At 35.1% G+C, this 23,064-nt stretch overlaps 1 protein-coding gene across 6 annotated transcripts in view; it reads left to right on the top strand.

Annotated features, from left to right (window-relative positions):
- The first annotated feature begins 510 nt into the window (after window positions 1–510).
- ODF2L (outer dense fiber of sperm tails 2 like) overlaps window positions 511–23,064 on the top strand; it is a 35,624-nt gene continuing 13,070 nt past the window's right edge. Inside the window, exons 1-11 of one of the 6 annotated variants that reach the window (XM_044238620.1) lie at window positions 511–692; window positions 2,529–2,776; window positions 6,287–6,456; window positions 9,130–9,262; window positions 9,992–10,120; window positions 11,575–11,634; window positions 11,762–11,833; window positions 12,350–12,466; window positions 16,121–16,306; window positions 19,177–19,286; window positions 20,239–20,374. In XM_044238620.1, coding sequence (XP_044094555.1) covers window positions 2,747–2,776; window positions 6,287–6,456; window positions 9,130–9,262; window positions 9,992–10,120; window positions 11,575–11,634; window positions 11,762–11,833; window positions 12,350–12,466; window positions 16,121–16,306; window positions 19,177–19,286; window positions 20,239–20,374 — 1,143 coding nt within the window. In that variant the 5' untranslated portion in view covers window positions 511–692; window positions 2,529–2,746. Of the gene's footprint in view, window positions 975–1,874; window positions 3,275–6,286; window positions 6,457–9,129; window positions 9,263–9,991; window positions 10,121–11,574; window positions 11,635–11,761; window positions 11,834–12,349; window positions 12,467–16,120; window positions 16,307–19,176; window positions 19,287–20,238; window positions 20,375–23,064 lie in introns of those variants that run through there. The other 5 variants (XM_044238619.1, XM_044238622.1, XM_044238621.1 and 2 more) reach the window with 5 other exon arrangements.

Below are 23,064 nucleotides of genomic sequence, written 5' to 3'. Positions count from 1 at the left end.
TACAGATGCAAAGAATCTGAAATCTGAAAGTCGCCTTAGATCACCGTTCAGGTCCCTAATTTAACAGAAGGAAAGGCCTGGGGAAGATCTCAGCTAAACAGCAATACTATATATTTAAAACAAAGTTCCTTTGTAGTCGCTGTTGCTTGGGCTTTTTCAATGTCCCCTTTAAAAAGCAAAAGCAGGGCAATTCCAGGCCAACTGTTAGAAAATGCGGAATCTATCGGTTATATTTCCTTTTCTAGGTTGAGCTCAATTGATATTTTTGGTAACTATACTAAAGTGAGGCCTCTCCCATAAAACAAAAGGTTTGAAGGGCGGGCGGGAAAAGCTTCCCCAGAGCGGCAACTGAGAGACAAAGCGCCGCTCCCAGGCCCCGCCCCCTCATTCCCGCCAATCGCAACAGACGCAGGTCCTTGCTTTCCTGAGCCCGGCCAATCGGCTGCTTCGGCTGTGGGCCCGACGCAAAAGGCGGGGCGTCCGTTGCCAGAGAAGCCACAGGAGGTTACTAGCGCGGCTTCCGTCCCGCTTGCACCAGGGAGGGCACTCTTCCAAAGCAAGCAGTTCTAGGGATTCGCCTGCTTGCCACCTCACCTTGCACCTCACCTTTTGGCTTCCTTTCTAGCTTTTACCTGCGGCACTGCCCCCTGCGTCCCTCTCTCTCCTAGCCGACCCAGGGCCGGAGAGCACAGGTATACGGCAGTGGTTTCCACTAACTTTCGCTGAGGCGTCATCTTCGCAGCCCCTTTGGACCCTTCCATAGCCGAGCGGCACGGGGCTAACGTCACGGCGGCGTGCTGACGTAGCGGTCGGGGCGTAGGCACGCTTTCGGGAGGGGGTGGTTTGGGCTCGGACCGCTTCCTTGCGGTTACCGCGGACGCATTTTGGGGTTCTGGAGATAAGGGCTGTGGTGGGTCCCGGAAATGAAAGGCCTTCACGTCCACCCAGAGCTAAACCTCAGCCCCTTTCTGCCTGTACGTGCCACTTCCCCAGAGTTGACTGCCTGGCTTGGGGACAAGGCAGCGAGGCTCGTCCTCCTAGGTTTTTTGTTTTTTTTTTTTAAAGATTTTATTTATTTATTTGACAGAGAGAGATCACAAGTAGGCAGAGAGGCAGGCAGAGGGAGAGAGAGGAGGAAGCAGGCTCCCTGCTGAGCAGAGAGCCCGATGCCGGACTCAATCCCAGGACCCTGGGATCATGACCTGAGCTGAAGGCAGCGGCTTAACCCACTGAGCCACTCAGGCGCCCGAGGCTCGTCCTCCTAGGGAAGATGTGGTTCCCAGGACCCCAGGGTAGATCTTAGTTGATGGGCTTTTCCAGAACGAAGCCCTTTTCTGGCCGGCGTTTCCTTGTGAAACAGTTCTCTTACCCAACTGGCTTTCAAGCGACCACCATATAATCTATACCCGATTGTGGTAGGCCCTGCGGCCCCTTTGGTGAAGAATACTATGGAAAGCCTTGAAAATGAAGTCCTCCAGGTTCCTTCTAGGTTTCCAGACTCTGTAGGAAACTCCTTCATGTGTGTGGCCTTGGACTGTCACTTAACTTTCCTGGCTTCAGTTTCCTTAACTGGAAAACGAGAGCGATAATAGTCACTTTGAGTGGTTGTAAAAAGTGATTAAACTACAGTGTCAGGTTTTGAGTACAGGTAGTAAGGGGAGCTTTTTTTTTTTTTTTTTTGAAGATTTTATTTATTTATTTGAGAGAGATGACAAGTAGGCAGAGGGGCAGGTGGGGGTTGGGGGTGGGGTGGGAGGGGAGGAGCAGGCTCCCCACTGAGCAGAGAGCCCCATATGGGGCTCAATCCCAGGACCCTGGGATCATGCCCTGAGCCAAAGGCAGAGGCTTTAATCCACTGAGCCACCTAGGTGCCCCAGAGGTGCATGTTGATTGAGAAAACCATTACCACACCGGGGCTGGTATTTAGGATGTCTATTTCAGAGACAAAGTTTCCCTGTCACCTCACCCATAGTAAGGTTTCAGGTGTTTTTTAATTAATGAGGTGTTTGGAGTAGTTTTAAACGCTACTTGGTTAGTTAAAGGAACAAACTACAGAAAACCTGTTTTTGAAATTAGTTTGCTTTCCTTCTGCTTAGAATAAGAGTGTCATGGTCATGTTCGTAATTCTTCAACAGCTAGGTATCCATTTTCTGCTTCTCTTTCTTCTACTTTCATGGTTGATGGGTATAAATAATATGGTTTTTGTATCCAAAAAACCCAAAGGTATGAGAAAGTGGCTTTGTTTGTATTGTACAGATGAATGAGACTCAAGGAGCTGAATATAGCAGTGAGGTTGGCATAACATCTATCCACTGAGGTCAATTCTTTTGGAAGTCAGTTGTTTTCCCTTGGGCTCTGGTTTAGTAGTCCTCAACTTATGACTTCTTTGATGATGATTTGTAATGATTCTGTAAAGAACAGATCTTGAAGGAATTGTTTTTAAAAGTTGGTTTTATACAGATAACTGAGGCCTGCAAATAATTTAAGGAATGGGGATTGACTTAGTATGGTTTTTTTTTTTTTTAAAGATGAAAAAATTTAAAGAGAAGGCCTGGTGGGAAAGCAGTCCCCAAAATGAGTCAAAGGGGCCCTAAATTTTAAAAAAGCCACTCAAGCAAACAAACAAACAAAAAACCCCACCTGTAAGTGCTGCTTCATTCTGTTCGAACCTCCCCACAGCTTGGCTGGCAAAGGTTTCTCTCATGTAGAAGAGGCAACTAAGGCCCACTGTGCCTGAGAGTTGTCCATGTCAGGTTGTTCTAAGGACCAAGAACGGGTGAGTCTGGCTTGGTATTTCATTTTAATATGCTGCCTCTGGGTCAACAAGGATTAGTTGAATTATTCTCAGGCTACCTGTACTCTGTTTGAGAAAGAGGAAATAATACTTTCAGGAGATTTTCTTCAAGCTCAGAAGTTATTTTGGTACTTAAAGGGATAAACTGTCATTTTCTGGAACAGGTATGTGGAGCAGTCCATTCAGATGGGTAAGTGAGGTGTTATATTTAGGTCACTTGCTTTACTGATCTCTTGCTATTGTAATTCCTTCATTGCTTTTTAAGGTTTTTTTTGTTTTTCTGTTTTTTTTTTTTTTAATCACCAGTGGAAACAACTTTTGATTGCTTCAAAATTTTTTCTAGGAAAAGAATGCTGGAATTTCATCTCTCTGGGACTCGAATAACCAGTTTCACTGCTTCTGCTCTTCTCCCCTCCATATGCATGGTCCAGTCTCCAAAGTACCACTGAATTTATCCTTTAAAGATGCGCTTTTGATCTGGTATTATCTTGCTTAAAATGATTTAATGGTCTGTCTTAACCTTTAGGAAAAAAATCAAACTTTTGAGCTTGGCATACAGTGACCACTTCCATGTGTCCAGTTTCGTCCTTTGCCACTTGGCCTTACAAATCATGTCCCTTCGTGATTTCCTTCCTCTAGCTTGTACTTGACCCTCTACCTAGAATGCCTTTTCACTTCCTTTTTGTCACTCCCATTTGTTCTGCAGCACTCTACAAATTCTTTAGTAAACTTTGACTAGTGTGAAGAACAGTGAGAGAGATGAGCAGCATTCCTATATCTACTTTGTGTTCTTTGCTGAATATTTCAGTGAATTTTTCAGGAGAAGCTGTGTGCTCTTGTTTGAAGCCAGTGGGAGCTCGTTTTCCAAGAATTAATGTTTGGCAAAACAAATTGAAATCTTGAGGTTCTTATGCTTTTCTCTTCAGAGAGATTGGTTTTAAGTACATATTTGTCTGCAGCTGGTTCATTTACTTAGAGCAATCTAGTTGCTAAGGAAGGGCCTGAACTGGGATCTTTCTTTTCTCTGACCATGGCCAGCATTACAGTCCCTGAACAGCCATCCCTCAAATGCTTGTTGTTGGCCAAAATGGAACATAACTTTAGTGAGTGTAGCTGGGTCAGCATACACCATGACCATGCCTGGAAAAAGCTTTAAGTACTTGCCTTTTTGATAGGGGACTGGTAAAGTCATCTCTGTATAGGAAATTTAATTCTTTAAACATTAAAATATGTTTAAATTGCCAATCTTTAGGGGTTTGGTTATTAAATATGTGTGCAGAATATGTGTCTTTGTTTCAACACCAAGTTTTACAGAAGTATATTTGTCAATTGGCAGTATATTCCATGTAATTGAAAACATTTTCTTGCAAAACATCTGCTTTTCTGTAGAAGAATACATTTGGCTCACTAAAATGATAGCATTTTTTTGTAAAGGTAGGACTTTTTATGCTAAAGAAAATTGTTGTTCAGCACACATATGTTTTTAGTTATAGTATTGTCACAATACACAAATGTGGAGTGCCTTGGAAACTCCGAACAATTTTTATTCTGGAAAATATTTCTAGATTATAAGAATATAATTGTTGATAATTCCTATGGATATATCTGAGACTTGACTTACATAGTTCTCTATGTTTTGAGGAATCAGTAATAAAGGTAACATTTCTGAATGTTGGGCTAAGAGTCATTCTAAGATCTCTGTTTTTACAATGGTTTAATTTTATTTGTTTACCCTTTATGGTAAGACACAGTTACTTTTTACAGGTGATGAAGCAGAAAAATGTAGTATTTCATCTTGTGATAAAACTTTTAGAAAAATTGTATAAATGGTTGCCAGTAGCCCCCAGAGCTAAGAAAGAACTCCTTTAAAAAATACTGATACCAAACGAAGAACCCTAATCCCCTTACATTTATTTTTGAACTTTTATTCAAAACATAGGAAACATTTTTCTTTGAATCATTCCCCCAAAAGCTAAATCAATGAAGTGAATGAGTAAAAAGCAGCTGCCTTTATTCATCACATTAACTGCTCTAAGCCTTGAGTCCTCTCCTTCAATTACTGCTTGGCTTTGATAAGGCTTGTGGGTACTAAGGATTCAAACGTAAATAAGGTATTCTTTCTTTAGATTCCAGTGTGCAGAGCAACAAATTTTAAGCAAGTGAATGAATGAAAGATAAATACAGTTCCTCTGTGAGTGGGGTAACTGTTGGAACCAAACGATAGTACTGTTGATTGCAGTGATTTATTTAGATCATATTCTTCTTCATTCTTAGGTTTGGTTTTACATTTGATTTTTATATCCATCTATTTTTAATTCTTCTTTAATTCCTTAAGACTTCAGATAGCTCAAAATATTGTTATGTCCTACTAAAAGATGTTTCATATTTGCACCATTCAAGTAGATCATCTTAGATATCTGTAGGTTAGTTGGCAGTTCCATTTGTACATGAGTTGCTGGTATTTAAAAAATATTAACATGCTTCTCATTGGTCTGTATCCTAAATATTTGTTTCTGAAGTGTATAGAACCTTTAGACAAAAATAGATGTATTTTTACAGACACTTTCAAAGTGTCATTTAGAACTATAAGTAATTTTCAACCTCTAATTCTTCATATCTAAGGTACTGAAAATTCCTGAACAAATATATAATACAGGTTTATAAAAATAAGTTACAAAGAGGTAAAATATCTCTGAAAAAATGCAGAAGCTATTAAATATAACATTTGATTTTGTATAAATGTAAGATGTATAAATATAAGTCAGGGAGACACAATATATTAGAGTTTTGAAAACACAGCCTTAATGATTGCTGAACTACTAATTCATTACTTAAAATGTAACAGTTCCGAAGAAATTCATTGAGTATTTTTGTTTAAAAAAATGATATCTCTAAGTTTGGGAGAAAACAGTTGTTTAGTAAAACTTAGAAGTATTTGTCATCTGCCTATTTGTTATCACCAAAATGACCCTAGATTGAGCTGGGAAATGGGAATAAATCAATTTAATTTTGTAAATTTTGTAAACTTTCGAAAGAATAGCTTAATCTTCTTGTAGCTATTGTTGCCAGATACTTTGAAAAATATATGAAATTTCTACTGTTGTAGGCATACATAACATACATTTCCTATTGGGTAGATATAATGAAACTGAGGACCAGAGTTAATCATAGTTTTTATATTTATTTTCTAGTATGACTGGATTAAGTTATTATAATACTTCAAGAAATAGATTGATAAAAATTTCTACATTCTTGTGGTTATGTAGAAAATAACAAGCCTTTTGGAAACTGTGGAATTGGCAATTGTTGAATGGTTGTGCAATGGAATTTTGATAGTTTTTAAATTAGTATCACAATGAGTAGCAGTTATAATTTCTGTTTTGTCTGTAAAATATTATTCTTTATACATGTTTAGGATTTTTATCTTATAGGTTAATGATAGAAAAAAGAAACTACTGAAATGATAAGTTTAATAACTAAAATATTTCTTAGCTTTCACCTTATGAAGAAAAGTTGTGGAAGCCACCTATAAGTCTGTTTACCAAGTTTATGGAGAAACCTGCAATTGATAGAAGTCATTCAGAAGAATTATGTTCCCATTTTACAAGTACACCAGAGGACGAACATTTACCACAGGCTGCCAGTGAAAGTCATCTCAGCTGGTATTCTCAATTATAGCAGGGGATATCTAATTTTCTGTTTTTAGCATTTCATATTTTGTCCATACTGTAAATTATTTGAATCAAATACAGCATTCTTTCAATAATAACTTCTTCAACTCTAGCAATTCATATGTTTATTTAACCTGATTACAAATCAGTACTCATTTAGCAGAATTGGTCTAGTTTTTTTGGAATCTTAATGAAATCAAATAAAAATGAAAGCCTTAACTATTGAAAGTTATTAAAGTATTAAGCCTTATAGCTAAGGTAAATGAAAATAGAAATACTGTGGAATTTTGGAAATGTAGTTGATGAGTACTAATTCACTGTCATTTGGAGTATTGCTATATAACAAATACCTGTCATATTTTGCTGTCTCCTTTAGAATAGGGAATACATGGGGGTGCCTGAGTAGTTCAGTCAGGTGAATGTTCAGTTCTTTTTTTCAGTCAGGTCATATGTCAGGGTCATGGGATTGAGCCCCACACTGGACTCCACACCAGTTGGGAGTCTGCTTGAGATTTTCTCCTTCCCTCTCCGTCTGCCCCTCCCCCCAAATAAATAAAATCTTAAAAAACATACGGAATATTTATATGACTCATTGCTCACTGAGATGACAGTCTTTTTTTTTTTCTTTTAAGATTTTATTTATTTATTTGAGAGAGAGAGAGAGAGCACAAACATATCTGCTCCCACAGGGAGCCTGATGCAGGGCTTGATTTCAGGACCCTGGGATTGTGACCTGAGCCAACAGAAGATGCTTAACCAGCTGAGCTACCCACGTGCCCTGCAAAATGACAGTCTTAAAACACCGTTATTGTCACTGTTGATAGTATAGTCCAGCTTCTGTTTAACTTATAAATGACAGTAATATTTGGTCATATATAATCATTTGACTTTCTTCTGCCCATGGTTTTTAATAATGGGCAACTGTTATTTACAGCCAACATCTTACACCCATCACGTTAAGCCAGCTGTAATTAAGAACACAGTCTGCTTTCAGACATAGCCTCTAAGATCCCATCAGTTGTTGATGAGCCATTATATTGTGTTTTGTAAAGAAAGAAAAAAACTGCCTATTGAATAAAGATACAGTGCTTTTTTTTTTTTTTTTAAGATTTTATTTATTTATTTATTTATTTGACAGAGAGGGACATAACGAGAGAGAGAGAACACAAGCAGGGGGAGTGGGAGAGGGAGAAGCAGACTTCCAGCTGAGCAGGGAGCCCAACTGGGGGCTCGATCCCAGGACCCTGTGATCATGACTCGAGCCAAAGACAGACGCTTAAGAATCGAACCACCCAGGCACCCCGATATGATGCTTTCTTATGACTTGTTATTTTATTTATAAATATTGAAAAAGCTCCTTCAGACTTAATTATACATAGATTTTGACTTCAAATAACTCTCTGCTTATATAAGAATAAAATATAAATGAAGTAAAGTAGGGTATTCTCAAAATTTTCTTATACTCAAAATCCGACTCTTCTGAGTCGCTTTTTGACTCAGAGTTGTCCTAGCTATTAAGAGTATTGGTGATGTGGCATTTCTTAGGAGCATCTCTAACTGAAATAAGATTTACTGGTGCGCGGCTCTTATAATATCCAGCAAGCCTATTTTGGAGTCTTGCTTCTGGAATGTTGCTAAACATTCCTACATCACCAGCTTCTTCAACTCCTCTATGATCCTCCATTCCTAGGGTTTAAAAAGTGCTACACCTGGGGTGCCTGGGTGGCTCAGTGGGTTAAAGCCTCTGCCTTCGGCTCAGGTCATGATCCCAGGGTCCTGGGATCGAGCCCCGTGTCGGGCTCTCTGCTCCGCAGGGAACCTGCTTTCTCCCCTCTCTCTCTGCCTGCCTCTCTGCCTACTTGTGATTTCTCTCTGTCAAATAAATAAAATCTTTAAAAAAAATAAAAATTTTTAAAAAAGTGCTACACCCCATCTCAGGTATTCTTGCAAGTATTGGACAGCTTTAAGTTCTGGGCATGTGAAAGAAAGAACTTACGATTGCTTCTTAACTAACAAAGATTACAAGAAGCATCCTGATTTCAGGATGTAAAAATGTGACCAAAGAGATGTCTCTTACAATGACACACAGTAAGTAGTGTCTAGGTAATCGAGAAGGCAAATATTAATAGTTTGTTTTGAATGATGATGTATTATAAAGCCAAGCGTGAAGGATTTTTGAGATCTCGAGAGCTTTAGTTTTTCGTGTTCTATTTGTTTAGCTTATTTGTTCTTCTGGAGGAATTTTTGGTGAAGGACATGAAAGTTTCAAGAAAGCATTAGGGAATAAGGTCTAGAAAGACAAATCTTTTGGGTTTGGAGAAGGGAGAAGATAGGGAAGTAAAAAAGACATAAACATATTCCCACAAATCATTTTACAAACCAGAAAAGAGATGTTGAACAATTACAAGCAGCACAGTGAAGCGCTGCTGTTGGTGGTTTTTGTGTGTTACATATCTAAATGTTAAAAAAATTTTCTGTGTATATTAAGTATAGAAAAATAGGGGAATATAGGAAAAATCTGATACATTTTTAGTGACAACTTACTGTTACATTTTGGAGAGCCGTTTGTGTAACTGATAGTTACACTGTGCTATATTTGCTTAAAAGTGTAACTACTTGATGTGACAGATTTAACTTAAATTTTATTTGTATATATATAATTAGTCTAAAGCAGGACATCCTAAATGAAAAGACTGACCTGGAAGCAACATTTAAGGAAGCTGAGTTGGCAGCCTGTTCTGTAGAATTACTTTTGCCATTATTTAAGGATACTATTGAAGAAATTAGTTTTGAAAATGTGAGTATCTGACTTGTGAACATCTAATAAAATGTACAACAAGCATGATACTCGGGATACATTAATTGCAGTTATATCTTAACATAGTTATGGACACATACTGGTTTTTGATATAAAAAATTGAAGGTTTATCAGTCTCCTATGTCATTAACTGAAATTTTTTTCTTTAAAGATAACCTCAGGCATGCACTTGATAAGAGGTTAAGCTGGAAAGCATATACCTTGGTGCTTGATTTATCTGAAGTTCAAGTAGAGAGTCAACTATTTTAAGAGTGAATTTAAACTAAAATATTCTAAGATAAAATATATCTATTTTCTATAGTGTTGTATGGAATAGAAACTTGTATTCCAAAATTTCAGTGTACTAAAGTTTGAGTTAGAGATGAAAAATAAATTGTATTCTACTAGCTTCATTACAATAAATGCCTGAAGTACTTTAGGACTTAAGCTCTTATTTTGATTTTATTAGTTTAATATATGATGTACTTTAATATACTATTAATAAACTTGGCAAAATTTACTCTTACCATATGCAAAAATGATTTTGTGGCTAGAATAAAGTATTCTTTGATACTTTACTGCAACATTGTATTTTAGGTGTTTTAATACTGTAATACTTAATACTTAAAATACAGCAACACTGTAATTTAGCTGTCTTAATGTATCTTTAAAAAAAATTTTTTTTAATACTGTATCTTAAAAAGGTATGTGGTTCTTACATTTTGTCAGGTTGATCTTTTTGCATCCAATTTGAAGAAGATCTCTGAACAGAAGGAAATATTAACAAAAGAATTAGACACTTTTAAACGTGTAAAAAAAACTTTGGAACGTCTTCTTAGAAAGACAGAATACCAACAAGTAAGGGCTTCTAAGCACTAATGTAATAGATGTAATTCTCACTTGAAGGATTTGCTATTTCTCAAACTGTAGAAATTGAATTATTGGTAAATTTGAAATGGAAATAATTCTTGAATTTTTGTTTGAAATGGAAATCATTAAACTAACCCATACTCTTAATGTTTCACAAATAGTTCTACATGAAAGCAGCATGTTTTTATAGGAAAAACACTTATATTTTCTATCTCAAAATTTTTCATTATTTGTTATAGTTCATCTCATCTGGTTACAATAAAATTTTCTTAGAATTTAAGCTCCTTTGTACCATTGTATTCAAACATTCATTAATCTTTGGTGGCTAACAATTTGTTGAGAGATAATTCATATACCATACAATTCACCCATTTAAAGTGTACAATTCAGTGATTTTTAGTGTGTTTGCAGAACTGTGCAGCAATCACCACAGCCAATGTTAGTGCATTTTCATCACCACAAAAAGGAACCCCATGGCCTTTAGAAGTTCGCCTACCACCCAACCCCACCCACCCCTCCTTACCCTATTATCTGCTTTCTGTTTTTATGAATTTGATGATTCTGGATATTTCATGTAAACAGATTCACATAAAATGTGGTCTTCATAACTGCCTTTCATTTAACATAGTGCCTTCATGGTTCATCCATGTTGTAGCACACGTCAGTGCTTCATTCCTCTTTATTACCAATAATATTTCATTATATGGCTATTCCATTTTTCACTTGTCCATTCCTCAGTTGATGGATATGTAGGTTGCTCCACTTTTGGGCTGTTATGCATAAAGCTGCTGTGAACATTTATTTACAAGTTGTTTATACCCAAGAGAAATGAAAATATATGTATGCCAAGCAATTCCACTGTGTCCCTCTACATAAGTCTAAGAGTAGGCTTCATGCAGTCCATGAGCCCTCTGAAATTGTGTGTGCAGTTTTGCATTATATGTACATGGCATAAATGCTTTTGGGTGAAAGGAATTTATAGCTTTTTCACATACTCAAGCAGGAGTATGACCCTCAAAATGAATAAACATTTTTCTATGTTCTCATTTAAAATATCTACATAGAATTCCTTTACTAATGTGCTGTGATTCTTTAAAAAAAAAAAAATTCTTGGTTGCCAGAATTAAGGTTGTTTATATTTTTTACTATTTATAAGCAGCCCAGTGAGCTTCCTTTGCATACAGGATTTTTGTGGGTTTCATGTCATTGGCTTGTACTGTCTGAGGTGTTATTTAGAAATTAGTATATAATTTCATAAACCATGGGCAAAAGATGATTTGGAACACTTAGGCAGAAATCCATATGATGACCTTTTTAAAAATCTGAACAGTGCATAATAGTTGTCCATATTAATTTCTTAAAAGATGCTTATTACTCTTTCTACTTTTATATGTAGAGAAATATGTTTGTTGATACTGATTTATAATATCTTTTTTTCATAGGTAGGGGACAGTTTATCCAGCATGTTAGAGAAACTAACTGATAATGAAAGTGAAAATACTGTAAGTCTTTTTATACTTCATGTCTATTCTGACATTTTTTACTTATATGCTGCTTGGTTTTATAAAATTAGCCAACATTATCCAAATTGTGGTTTTTCTTCTAACTCCTACATTATATTTGCCGAAGGCTCTTAAGAAGAAGGTACTTGAAAAGGAGACTTATATTCAAGAACTTTCTTGTTTGTTTCAGAATGAAAAGGTAAGAAAATTTTGAGCTTAATTCATTATATTTTCTTAATATTGACTCCTTCTTTTCCTTTCCATCCTGGTTCCCATATATTCAGAAATAAACACAGAAGCGTTTTTATATTATTTGGATATTTTACAAGTTTTTTTGAAATTTCTTCTTTAAAGATTTTTATGGTATTTAAGTTAGGGTAATTGACATAAATCACCATATATTAGGAACTATGAATAAATTTGTATTTCAATTTTAGTGTAAATTAAGAAAGTTTAGTGTTTGTAGGAGCATTTTAGATATAATTTACTTAGGCTAGGTAGGACTTCTTAAAAGGAGATATTGGAGCCATTAAATAAAAGGGCAGATGGGGACACAGCCCTATAGTTTCATATACAATATATAATGGGGTCATAGTTAATGTAAAATGGTACTTTACTTTTTGTCAACTTTTTAGATCATATCTAAATGTGGATAAAGTGAAAGACTGTGGAGAAATATATCAAATAACACATCTTTTTGTTTTATCTGTTACAGGCAAATGCTTTGAAAGCTAACCGTTTTTCACAATCAGTAAAAGTGGTACATGAACGACTACAGCTCCAAATTAATAAAAAGGAAGCAGAGAATGATAAATTAAAAGAACACATAAAGGTTATAAATATTCAGTCATTTTTATAGCTTAAGTGATAAAATTAATGAACAACTATAAAGTCCTTCCTTAGTTCTGGAATTTGGTGGTTTTGGAAGAATTCAATTTAAGTATTGCCATGAGAAATACATATTTGAGGCAGATCTTAAGATTTCTGGCCCTTCTACAGATTTGGTTCTAAATCCCAAGATGGAAATGCTCTCTCTGTTTAATACCAGTCTAGGAGGAATTTATAGAGCTTGAATTACTTTAAAAATCTTTCCCATTATACAGTTAATTTATGTTTATTGTGGAAAATTTATAAAATGCAAAGGAAAAATTTAAGGTCATTTAAAAACACCAAAACCGTTATTAATATTTTGGGATATAGTATTCCTGTCTATTTTCTACATCTACATATAAATAAATACATACATTTAGTAGTCTGTCAGTAAATGTTTATTATTTTTATGTTTGTCACTAATGGTTAAAACTTTAAAATTAGTTACTCAGCTTTAGTGTTTAGAAAATTGAGTAACATTCTTGTTGTGCAGTTTTTTTTTTTTATCAGTGTCATTAAGAGGAATATTTTGGCTTAAGCTCAGTGGTTTTAGTGTTCCTCTGGAAGCCTCACAGGCACTTTGAAATAACTTGAGGTCGCTATGACATGACACAAGCTAACTGGATCTATTGTCATTATTTTTGCCAAGAGAAAAGAAGCAGTGTTCTCGCTTGGGGAAGAGAAGTGTACAATGATAATCCACACTGAGTGTGAGGACATTGGTGTTAAATTTCTGGTTGCTTTTGCACTCCTGAATCATGGCAGATGTTTGCAACCTGTGGCACGTTTCAAGACTGCCCTTGGGGTGTTTTGGCTTTTTTTTTTTTTTTTTTTTTTTTCTTCAAGGGTAAAAAGCTTTTGCCTAGTAAGGGGACATTAAGCAGACTTATGCAAAATTTATATTTTGTCCTTTGTCCTCCTACATGTGCTTTTAAGCACTTTCCCCCAGGATTCCTTGTGTCCTTTGCATGGATGTCATAGGGCATTACAGATGAACATGTGGATTGACACCTGAGATAATCATCTGTCACAATTTAACTTTTTTTTTTTTTTTAAAGATTTTATTTATTTATTTGACAGAGAGAGTGATCATAAGCAGGCAGAGAGGCAGGCAGAGAGAGAGGAGGAAGCAGCCTCCCTGCTGAGCAGAGATGCAGGGCTCTATCCCAGGACCCCGGGACCATGACCTGAGCCGAAGGCAGAGGCTTTAACCAACTGAGCCAACCAGGTGCCCCCTGTCACAATTTATCGTATACAAGTTTTAATTATGTCCTCAAATAGCAGTTGGGAAAATTTTTGAAAACATTTTTCTTCAACTTAAAAATGAAATATTAAGTAATTTTTTAAAGTTAATTTTAACAATTTTCATAGGGTAATTTAGAGAATATAAGACTAAAATCTTAAGATTTTGCCATCACATTCTCCTAATACTATGAGTTTAAATTCCTGTACAAAACCCCTACTGTTTAGAAATAATTACAAGAAGTTGCATTAGGTTACTGATTTTTTTTTACCTTCCCTCTAACACGCAATTTTGAAATTTAAGGCATTAAGTTATTGGAGGGGGGAGTTCAGAATTTAGTTCTTCGATTTAGGTTTCACAGGGTTCTTTTTGGAGTACAAAGATAATGAATTCAGTTTGATAACATAAATCTCACTTAATAGTTTTGACTCAGTTGAGTCAATTCGTTGTAGTAGGTCTTTACAAAATTTATGTTTTAGTTCTCAGAGAAGTATCCTAAAGATTCTTTAACCCATTTTTCTTTCTAGATCTTTATAATATAGCAGTTAGGAATAGAATATATTCACAATTTAGAAGACACAGAATAATTATCTTTATAATATGCAGCATGTAGAGTTCCTTGGAAATAGGGAAAAGCAAATAGTTGACTTTAAAATATATGTCCATTCATTTGGCAAGACTGCAAAGAGTTACTTAGTTATAATTTGATAGTTTAGTATACTCCCTAATAGTGCCCAAATGTGAGATAGGATAAATCTAGTGAGGAAGGTCCTGACTATCTTGTTCCAAAAAATTTATTTCACCTTGATGTTTAAAATGGTTTAGTGAAATGTAGCAGTTATTCATGGTGTGCTGATGACACCCTGTGGTTTCCTGGAGGAATGGCAGCTATATTTCCTGTGGAGTCTGTTCTCTTAAGTAGACTTACACTGCTCTTACTCTTTCTTGTTTTCCCTCAGCTACTTATTAAAATATTTTATGGCATTTTTTAGTTTAAGTAGATTTCAAAAGACTATTTAACAGTATTTTGCTGCTTGTCTTAATCTGCTAAGTTCATTTTTCAGAGAGGGCTCGTCTTTAAATCTTATTTAATATGTACTTCATCTAAATTTTAGTGGAAGTTAAGAAGATAGTTTTTCGGGCACTTGTGTGGTTCAGATGGTTAAGCATCTGCCTTCAGTTCAGATCATGATCTCCAGGTCCTGGGATGAGCCCCATGTTGGGCTCCCAGTCGAGCAGAGAACCTGCTTTTCCCTCACCCTCTGCCTTTCCCCCTGCTTGTGCTCTATCTCTTAATCTCTCTCAAATGAATAAATAAAATCTTAAAGAAAAAAAAGAACATAGTTTTTATTGATCATGGAATTAAATAGAAAACTGAGTCTTTTACTGTGACTCCTTCAATTTTTTTTTCATTAAAATGATTGCCCAGAAATTTTAAACTAAAACCTTAACTCTGTAATAATTTTTTCAGTATTATACAACTTTTACAAAAAATGTAAAGTGTTAAAACTTAGGTCTCTAAATTCTTAGCTATTTAGTAGTCAAATACTTTAAATACAAAGTCTTAAAAATAATTAGAAATAAAAGCATGAGAGTTACCACACTAAATCATATCCATCATCTGCCCGGCCTATTATTCTGTCTCTAGTTATGTAAGGAAACAGTCATGCCAATTAGCACCATCAAATTCAATGGATAGAAACATGGCCCTTGAACATCTTTTCACCCTTACTGTTATGGTTCTTATAGTTATTCATCTAAGCCTGTTCAGTCTTGGAATAGTAACTTCCATAAAGTTACTACTTATTGGGTAAAGCAGTATGTTTATTGCCCTTGATGTAACTTTTAAGAATCAAGACGTGCCCCTTAATTCCAGTAAATTAACATTTGCAAAATAAGCCTATCTCATCTATATCATTTGTGATCTGTAGATTCTGATCATATGTCCTTTAAGCCTTTATCATTGCAAGTAAGAGTTCTAACATATGTAGGGAGCAACTGATTCCTTTGAGTTTTGTGTATTTTATTTTGGATTATCTCCAGCTCAATTATAGTTCTTTGATTTTCTTAACTAGTACCATGTATAATATTCTAGATGTGAAATTTTAACAAGTTCTAGTTAATTACAAAAATTTAAAGAAAGTTAAAGTTTAAAGAGAGTTTAAAAAAAAGTCTAAAAAATGTTTGTATACTAATTCTATAATGTTACAAATAAACTTTGGTGAAACCAACTTCCTTTACTGTTTTGCTTTTTATTAATCCCATGATTAATTCTTTTGATAAAATCTGTGGAAGATTATTTACATATTTTTACAATGTTGACATAAACATTGGAGTTCTAAAATAATTTAAGTACTACTAATATTTTTTTAGAGCTTGGAAACCAAGATAACTGAATGGAACTTACAAATGAGAAAGAATAAGCATGAAGCTGTAGCAATGAAAGAATCAAGTAAGCAAAAAACTATAGCTCTGAAAAAGGCATCTAAAATTTACAGACAAAGGCTTAAATACTTCACTGGAGACATGGAAAACCTTACCTCCCAAATTAGAGATCAGGTAAGTATATACATTCTTTCTTAACCGTTCTATGTACTTAGTTTGTGTAGTTAACATCCTAATGCTTAATATAATAATCTCTTAATTCTACTGATACTAGGAAGACTTTATTCACACTCTTTTGCTTTAGTCTTTATTTTGAAAGGTTCCAGAAAATGTCACATTTGCATATTACATCAGTATTTCCCTGGGAACTTTATTAAAGGATATATTAAAAGTGTCCCAAAGTGGGGCGTTAAGAGGTTAAGCCTCTGCCTTTAGCTCAGGTCATGATCTCAGGGTCCTAGATCAAGCCCCGCATCGGGCTCTCTGCTCATCAGGAGCCTGCTTTCCGCTCTCTCTCTGCCTGCCTCTCTGCCTACTTGTGATCTCTGTCTGTCAAATAAATAAATAAAATCTTAAAAAAAAAAAAAAAAGTGCCCCAAAGCATCTCCGGTAAGTTAAGAGTACATACAAATTCCCCCTTGGAAATGGACAGTGTATATTAGCGTATGAAAGACCCTGAGTAGGCAGAGTAAAACAGCATAATGAAGAGTTTTGAACTCAGAGTTTCTCTCCACTTATTTAACCACAGAACTCTTGTTTTACCCACAAAACAGCTCTTGGAACTGGTTCTAAGGAACACCAGTTTGGGAACTGCTGATTTATGTTATTAGACCATATGACTCTATTCAGTAATTCACTTCATTTGAACTCTGTAATGCACTTAAAGCCATTCACTGACGTAAACACACCATGTGAAAGTTATCTTTGGGTGTAGTACAAAGTTGAAAACTGGACTTAGTGCTTTGTTGTTTGTGATGAATTATTGTATTTATTCAATTAACGGTTAATAAAATATTTACTCTTTTTAATGTCTCATGGGTATTCCACCTCTTAAGAACTGATGTTAAGGCTTACAGAATTATTAGAGGCTTTTAGAAATGAAAGTGGGCTTGCATGAACTTTTGTGTAAACAAAACAACTTAGTATTTTATAAGCTCAAGTGTTAACACTTAAAGATGAACGACATTCAGAAGAATTTAACTAGACAAAGAATTGAGGACTAAGTTCATAATCTAGAAGGTCATTAGACTGAGTTGAATACCTGAAAATATTCTTGAGTGGTGAAAGTTAGTCAAGTCATTAACATTCTCAGGATTTTCCTGTTTAAATAGCATCGTGTGACACATACCCCAGATCATGGCATATGAAGGCTCTTCTGCTTGTTCATCTTGTGACTTTGGGTGAGGTACTTAACCTCTCTAAGACTCCATTTCTTCATCTATAAAATAGGAGATAGTAATATTCCTATCTCATGATTATTGGGAGGAATAAATGAGAAGAAGAATGTCAAAGCACAGTCCCTGGCCATCCTACATTTTTGCCATATTGACCTCCTTTCTGTTCCTCTTATCTGTAGAGTTTTAATGTTTGCTATTTTGTCTGGTTGTAATGCTCTCCTCAGGTTCACAATAGCTCGTTCTTTTTTAATCACTCAGGTATCTTTTTTTTTTTAAAGATTTATTCATCTATTTGACAGACAGAGATCACAAATAGGCAGAGAGGCAGGCAGAGAGAGAGGAGGAAGCAGGCTCCCTGCTGAGCAGAGAGCCAGATGCGGGGCTCAATCCCAGGACCCTGGGATCATGACCTGAGCGGAAGGCAGAGGCTTTAATCCACTGAGCCACCCAGGCGCCCCACTCAGGTATCTTTTTAATCAACATCTCTTCAGAGGGGCCTTTCTTGACCTTTCCTTTTGAAGCAGTCCCTCAACAGTCATGTCATATCTTAAATTCTCTTCACAGCATTTATTTTTATAGTTAAAATTTCTAAATATCTTTATATTCTAGTATATTACCTAACCTACACTATACACACACACACCAACTTATATACTTCATTGTGCAAATTTAAATTCATTTTACATAAAATATGAAAACAGAATACTAGGCTTTATTCAGCATATCAACAATATTTTGTAAAAAGGTATAAACCAAAAAATTCTTGCATATAGTATATGCTCAATAAATGCTTTTTCCGTGACTGGATGAATGGTGGAAGGAAAGAAAGAAGCCCCCAGTAAATGCTAACTGCTATCATATTATTACTTCTGGGTCTTCTGATTAATAATTATTGGTATTGTCTTCCCAGTGAGTTTGTCATTTTGTAGAATGTTAGGGGACACAATGACTATAGCTCACTAGGTGGGTTCATAAAGAGTAGATTCATTTGACAGTTACTTATTGAGTGTCTTCTGTATGCCAGGCACTATTCAAGGCCCTAGCAATGAACAAAACAGACAGAAGTCTCTACCTTGGGGAGCTCCCATTCAAAGTGGTTAAGCCATTACTATAGTTTTCCTTCTTTGTTGACAGTAACAGTGTTTGGGGACCAATGGGGGTGACCTCTACAAAACAGCTTGACATCATTATAGCAACAATAAATAAGGCTGCGTTATTAAATGTGGAATTGTGGAATTGCAGAGAGCTTCTATATGTATCAGTAGAGGACTTCTTTCTCCTCTGATGCTTATGTGGTTGTTAGCATCTTCTATATATAGAATGCGGAATGAAAAGTTCAAGAAATAGGAAGGAAGTTATCTTCATTGGTAATGAAACATTGTTTGAAAATAGTTATATCAACATCCTTAACATGTTGTGTTAGAACTGCCACTATGTGCATATAAAACAATACTAATATAAAGATATTATCAACATTTACTTTAAAAGATTCCTATATTCAGAGTTGTACACTAACATTTTCCATATAAAAAACTCCATCCTTTATAGGATAAGTGTTTCCTTGTTTATGTCGTATTTGTGTTTAGAGCCCTGCACAAAACCAAAGTGTTATTCAGTTACAGGATGAGTACTTGATGTATTTTTTAGGAAGCCAAGCTGTCTGAAACAATTTCAGCTTCCAATGCCTGGAAAAGTCATTATGAGAAAATTGTAATAGAAAAAACTGAATTGGAAGTTCAGATTGAAACAATGCAAAAGTAAGAAAAAAAATTAAGAATCTTTTTCTCATTTAATAAGGAGTGTTTTCAGTTCCTTCCTCTTTAAGCGCTTTGCATTTTGGTTCTTCTGGGTTACATATGGTGAAGTTTGTCCATATGATTTGATATTTTTGCTATTTATAATGTTAAAAACTTTCCTTATTCTAAAAATACAATAAAATGATTACCCACTAAAAAGTGCATTGGTATTCACATTTTGAACTTTGTAGGTTGGTATTTGGAATTGAGTATGTGTCATCTATTATTTGCGGTTAAATGTTAACACTATTTTATCTTAAAATGGAAGTGATAGTTCTCTACCAAACAAGAATATGTAAGTAAGAATATATAACAGAGCTTAAAATAAAAGCACAAATGCTTTCAAAATCCTAAAAATTATTTTCCCTAAAGCACATTAATTGCATAACAAAGAAATTCAATGAGTAAACCTCCCTTCTTTTATGCTTTGAAATTTATTACTGATAAACTAACAGTAATGAACCCTGCTCATTTATTTTTAAATGTTTTGTTTTCTGTATATTCTCTTCAGTTTTATCATTGTAAACTAGCATGTATCATTCACTTCTAAAGGTGAGTTATTGCCTCACTTGATCCTTTTATATAACCATGGCCCTGAGATTGTGTAGATGTATGTGCATGTGTGTGAATGAGAGACAGATGGCCCCTGAGGATAATAGTTCAAACATTTTACTGAATAGCAAAGAGAATGTTGTGTAATTTTTCATTGGTATTATCAGTGGGTAATTATTGCTACTCAAGGTTATGCAGTTAGTAGCCTGATAGATAACTGCTTCCTGTTTACCTTTCTCTGTGACTTGTACTTTAAAACTGCACATCCTACCAACATAATTTCAGAAACACACTTAAAAAGCACTATTTGAATGAAAATTTCTATGACTTTTATGTAAAATATATCATTTATCTTATAAAGGCAAGTTACAAATCTTTTGGAAGACCTGAAGAAAGTGGAAGACCTTGGAAAAAATTCATGTGAAGAAATTCTTAGAAAACTTCACTCAATTGAATATGAAAATGAAACTCTGAATCTTGAGAATACAAAATTAAAGGTAATATGTATTCTGGGGTGATGGCTAGGTCAGTTGGTGGAGCATGCAGCTCTTGATCTCAGGGCTGTGAGTTTGAGCTCCACATTGGGTGTAGAGATTATTTAAAAATAAAAGCATTTTTTATGATAAGGTAATATGTGTTTGTGTCTGTATGGGTATATATTGTCTAATAACAGCTTAGTAGAAGTAGCTGGAATAGTAGCATGATTAGGATAGTACTCTTCTGTCATTTTGTTTTTTGTGTTTTTGAGGGTATTAGAGGATCATTATAATATGCAACTTCTTTTTTTTTTTTTTTTTTTTTTTTTAAAGATTTTATTTATTTAGTTGAGAGAGAGAGAGACAGTGAGAGAGAGCACTAGCGAGGAGAAGGTCAGAGAGCGAAGCAGACTCCCCATGGAGCTGGGAGCCCGATGCGGGACTCGATCCCGGGACTCCAGGATCACGCCCTGAGCCGAAGGCAGTCGTCCAACCAACTGAGCCACCCAGGCGTCCCTATAATATGCAACTTCTAAAGCTATATATATATCCATATTTATATATGTATAAATATTTATATATAGATCACATATTTATATGTGATACACATAGTTATATATAGATCTTCAAGTGTTTATAGTTATACACAGAGATATATGTTAAAGTTGTTTTTAGCAATATTAAATAATAAGATTTATAGCTTGAATAACTGTCTCAACTTCTAAAAAATTTATTCTTCAATTTTAGCTGTTGAGTCATTCAAAATTACATTAACTTTAACGCGTAAGATTTTTTTTCTATGTGTCATGGTTACGATAGGATGTAACCTCAGGCCTGTTCTGTTTGAAACCAGAAAGTATGTTCCTGGCTGCTTCATAACCAGAAAGAATTTTCCAACTTAATCAAATCCAAGGGGTGATTGGTTTGTATGTGGACCAGAGAAAAAAATGGGGAAGAAATTTTTATACTTTCTGAGAAAAAAAAATTGAGCTCTCAGTTAGAGATACAAGTAACCAGATGAGACTTGATTAAAGATTACTGCATGGGGTGCCTGGGTGGCTCAGTTCGTTAGGCATCTGCCTTCAGCTCAGGTCATGATACCAGGGTCCTGGGATGATGCCTCACGTCAGGCTTTCTGCTCAGCAGGGGAGTCTGCTCTCCTTCTCACTCTCCTTCTATACTCTCCCTCTCTCTTTCTCTCTCAAATAAATAAATAAAATCTTAAAAAAAAAAAAAAGATGTTGCATCATTTTCAGTTCTTTAATACTATTTTTGGAGGACAGTAAATAGAACACAGAAAAGAATCTGTGTAAAAAGGCCAGAGTTGGCAGTTCGAAGCAGGTATCACATCAAAGAACCAACCCTCTTTTTAGCTCTCTCTTCTGCCATTCCTAGGTTATGACCCTCATAATCCAAAATGATTGCTGGAGCTCCAGCCATTATAGCCAAATTTCAAGCAGTAGGATTGCAAGGGGAAAAAGATTAGTTATTACTCACCCCCCCTTTTTTTTTCATCTCCTCTTAGGGAGACTTCCTGTAAGTTCCATACGTCTCTACTCTTCTACTTATTCAGGCACATGACCCCAACTAGGTATAAGGAAGACCAGGGAGTTTAGTCTTCTAGTTATCCTGGGTTCTAGCCAAATATAAATACTCATTATTTCCTGCAGTTTATTCACATTTTCCTATATCTCTTCCTATAGTTTTAGTATATTTACAATTTGGAATCATTTTTCCTAGTACCTAAGACCTGCCTTAGTTCAGCTCAAGTGCTTCTTCCCCCCAAAGTCTTTTTGATTTGGATGAGTCTCTCCTTATAAACTCCCCATCTTTGTATGCCCAGAATGCCCAGGAAAGGTGTCACATACACTTAGCTCTCCATGAATATTTATTGAATGAATGCTTAAAATGTTTATCTTGGAAGAGGAAGCGATTTTGTTATGTTTATTTTCTTAATTTCCTTGATAACCTTCAGAGAGAAAGGATTAGAATAATATTTCATCAATTATGAATCTAATTTTTAATCAAATGGTAAGTGGAATTAATTTTAAATTACATAGGGATAAGAATCATCAAGTTAGTTTACATCTTATTTTCTATTAATAATTCAGAAACATGTATTTTTAATGCATTATTCTTTCGATTTTTGTTTAAGGAAAAAACCTAGGTGCATCTGGCATATGTTTCTGCAGTGTAAAATTGCCTAGATGTTGTATTTTGTTACTTTTAATGACTTCCGAATAATTTTAGATTTTAACATTTCAAATGAAAAAAGGATCTTGCTGATATTCCTTCCAAGACCCAGTGACCTCTTCTCTTGAAATTGCAAGAGGTTATTTGCATGGTTGTAAGTTCTATTTGTTCATTATAAAGAGTTTTTTAAAAAAAAAAAAAAACAGAAAAGAGTAAAGGGAAAATTTTAAAAATCACTGTACTCTCAAAACTCAAAGAAACTAAAGTTACCATTTTACCATATAGTCGAGGATTTTGAACTAGTTCCAGTTTTTTTTTTTGCTACTATAAATAAAAATGTGGTTAGTTTCTTTGAGTTTTTTGCCTGTTTTCTTAGGATAAATTTCTAGGATTGTAATTATATGGTCAAAAGGGAGGCTCATTTTTAGTGTTATGTATTTCCAAATTACCCATCATATGGGTCCCTATATTTTTTCCAATGCAAGACAATTTTAAAACTAATCTCTCCAAATTTGATA

Source organism: Neovison vison, chromosome 2 (genome assembly GCF_020171115.1).
Source record: "Neovison vison isolate M4711 chromosome 2, ASM_NN_V1, whole genome shotgun sequence".
NCBI classification, from domain to species: domain Eukaryota; kingdom Metazoa; phylum Chordata; class Mammalia; order Carnivora; family Mustelidae; genus Neogale; species Neogale vison.
Note: the sequence above shows the minus strand (reverse complement) of the source record. Positions and strands in the feature narration are given on the sequence as shown.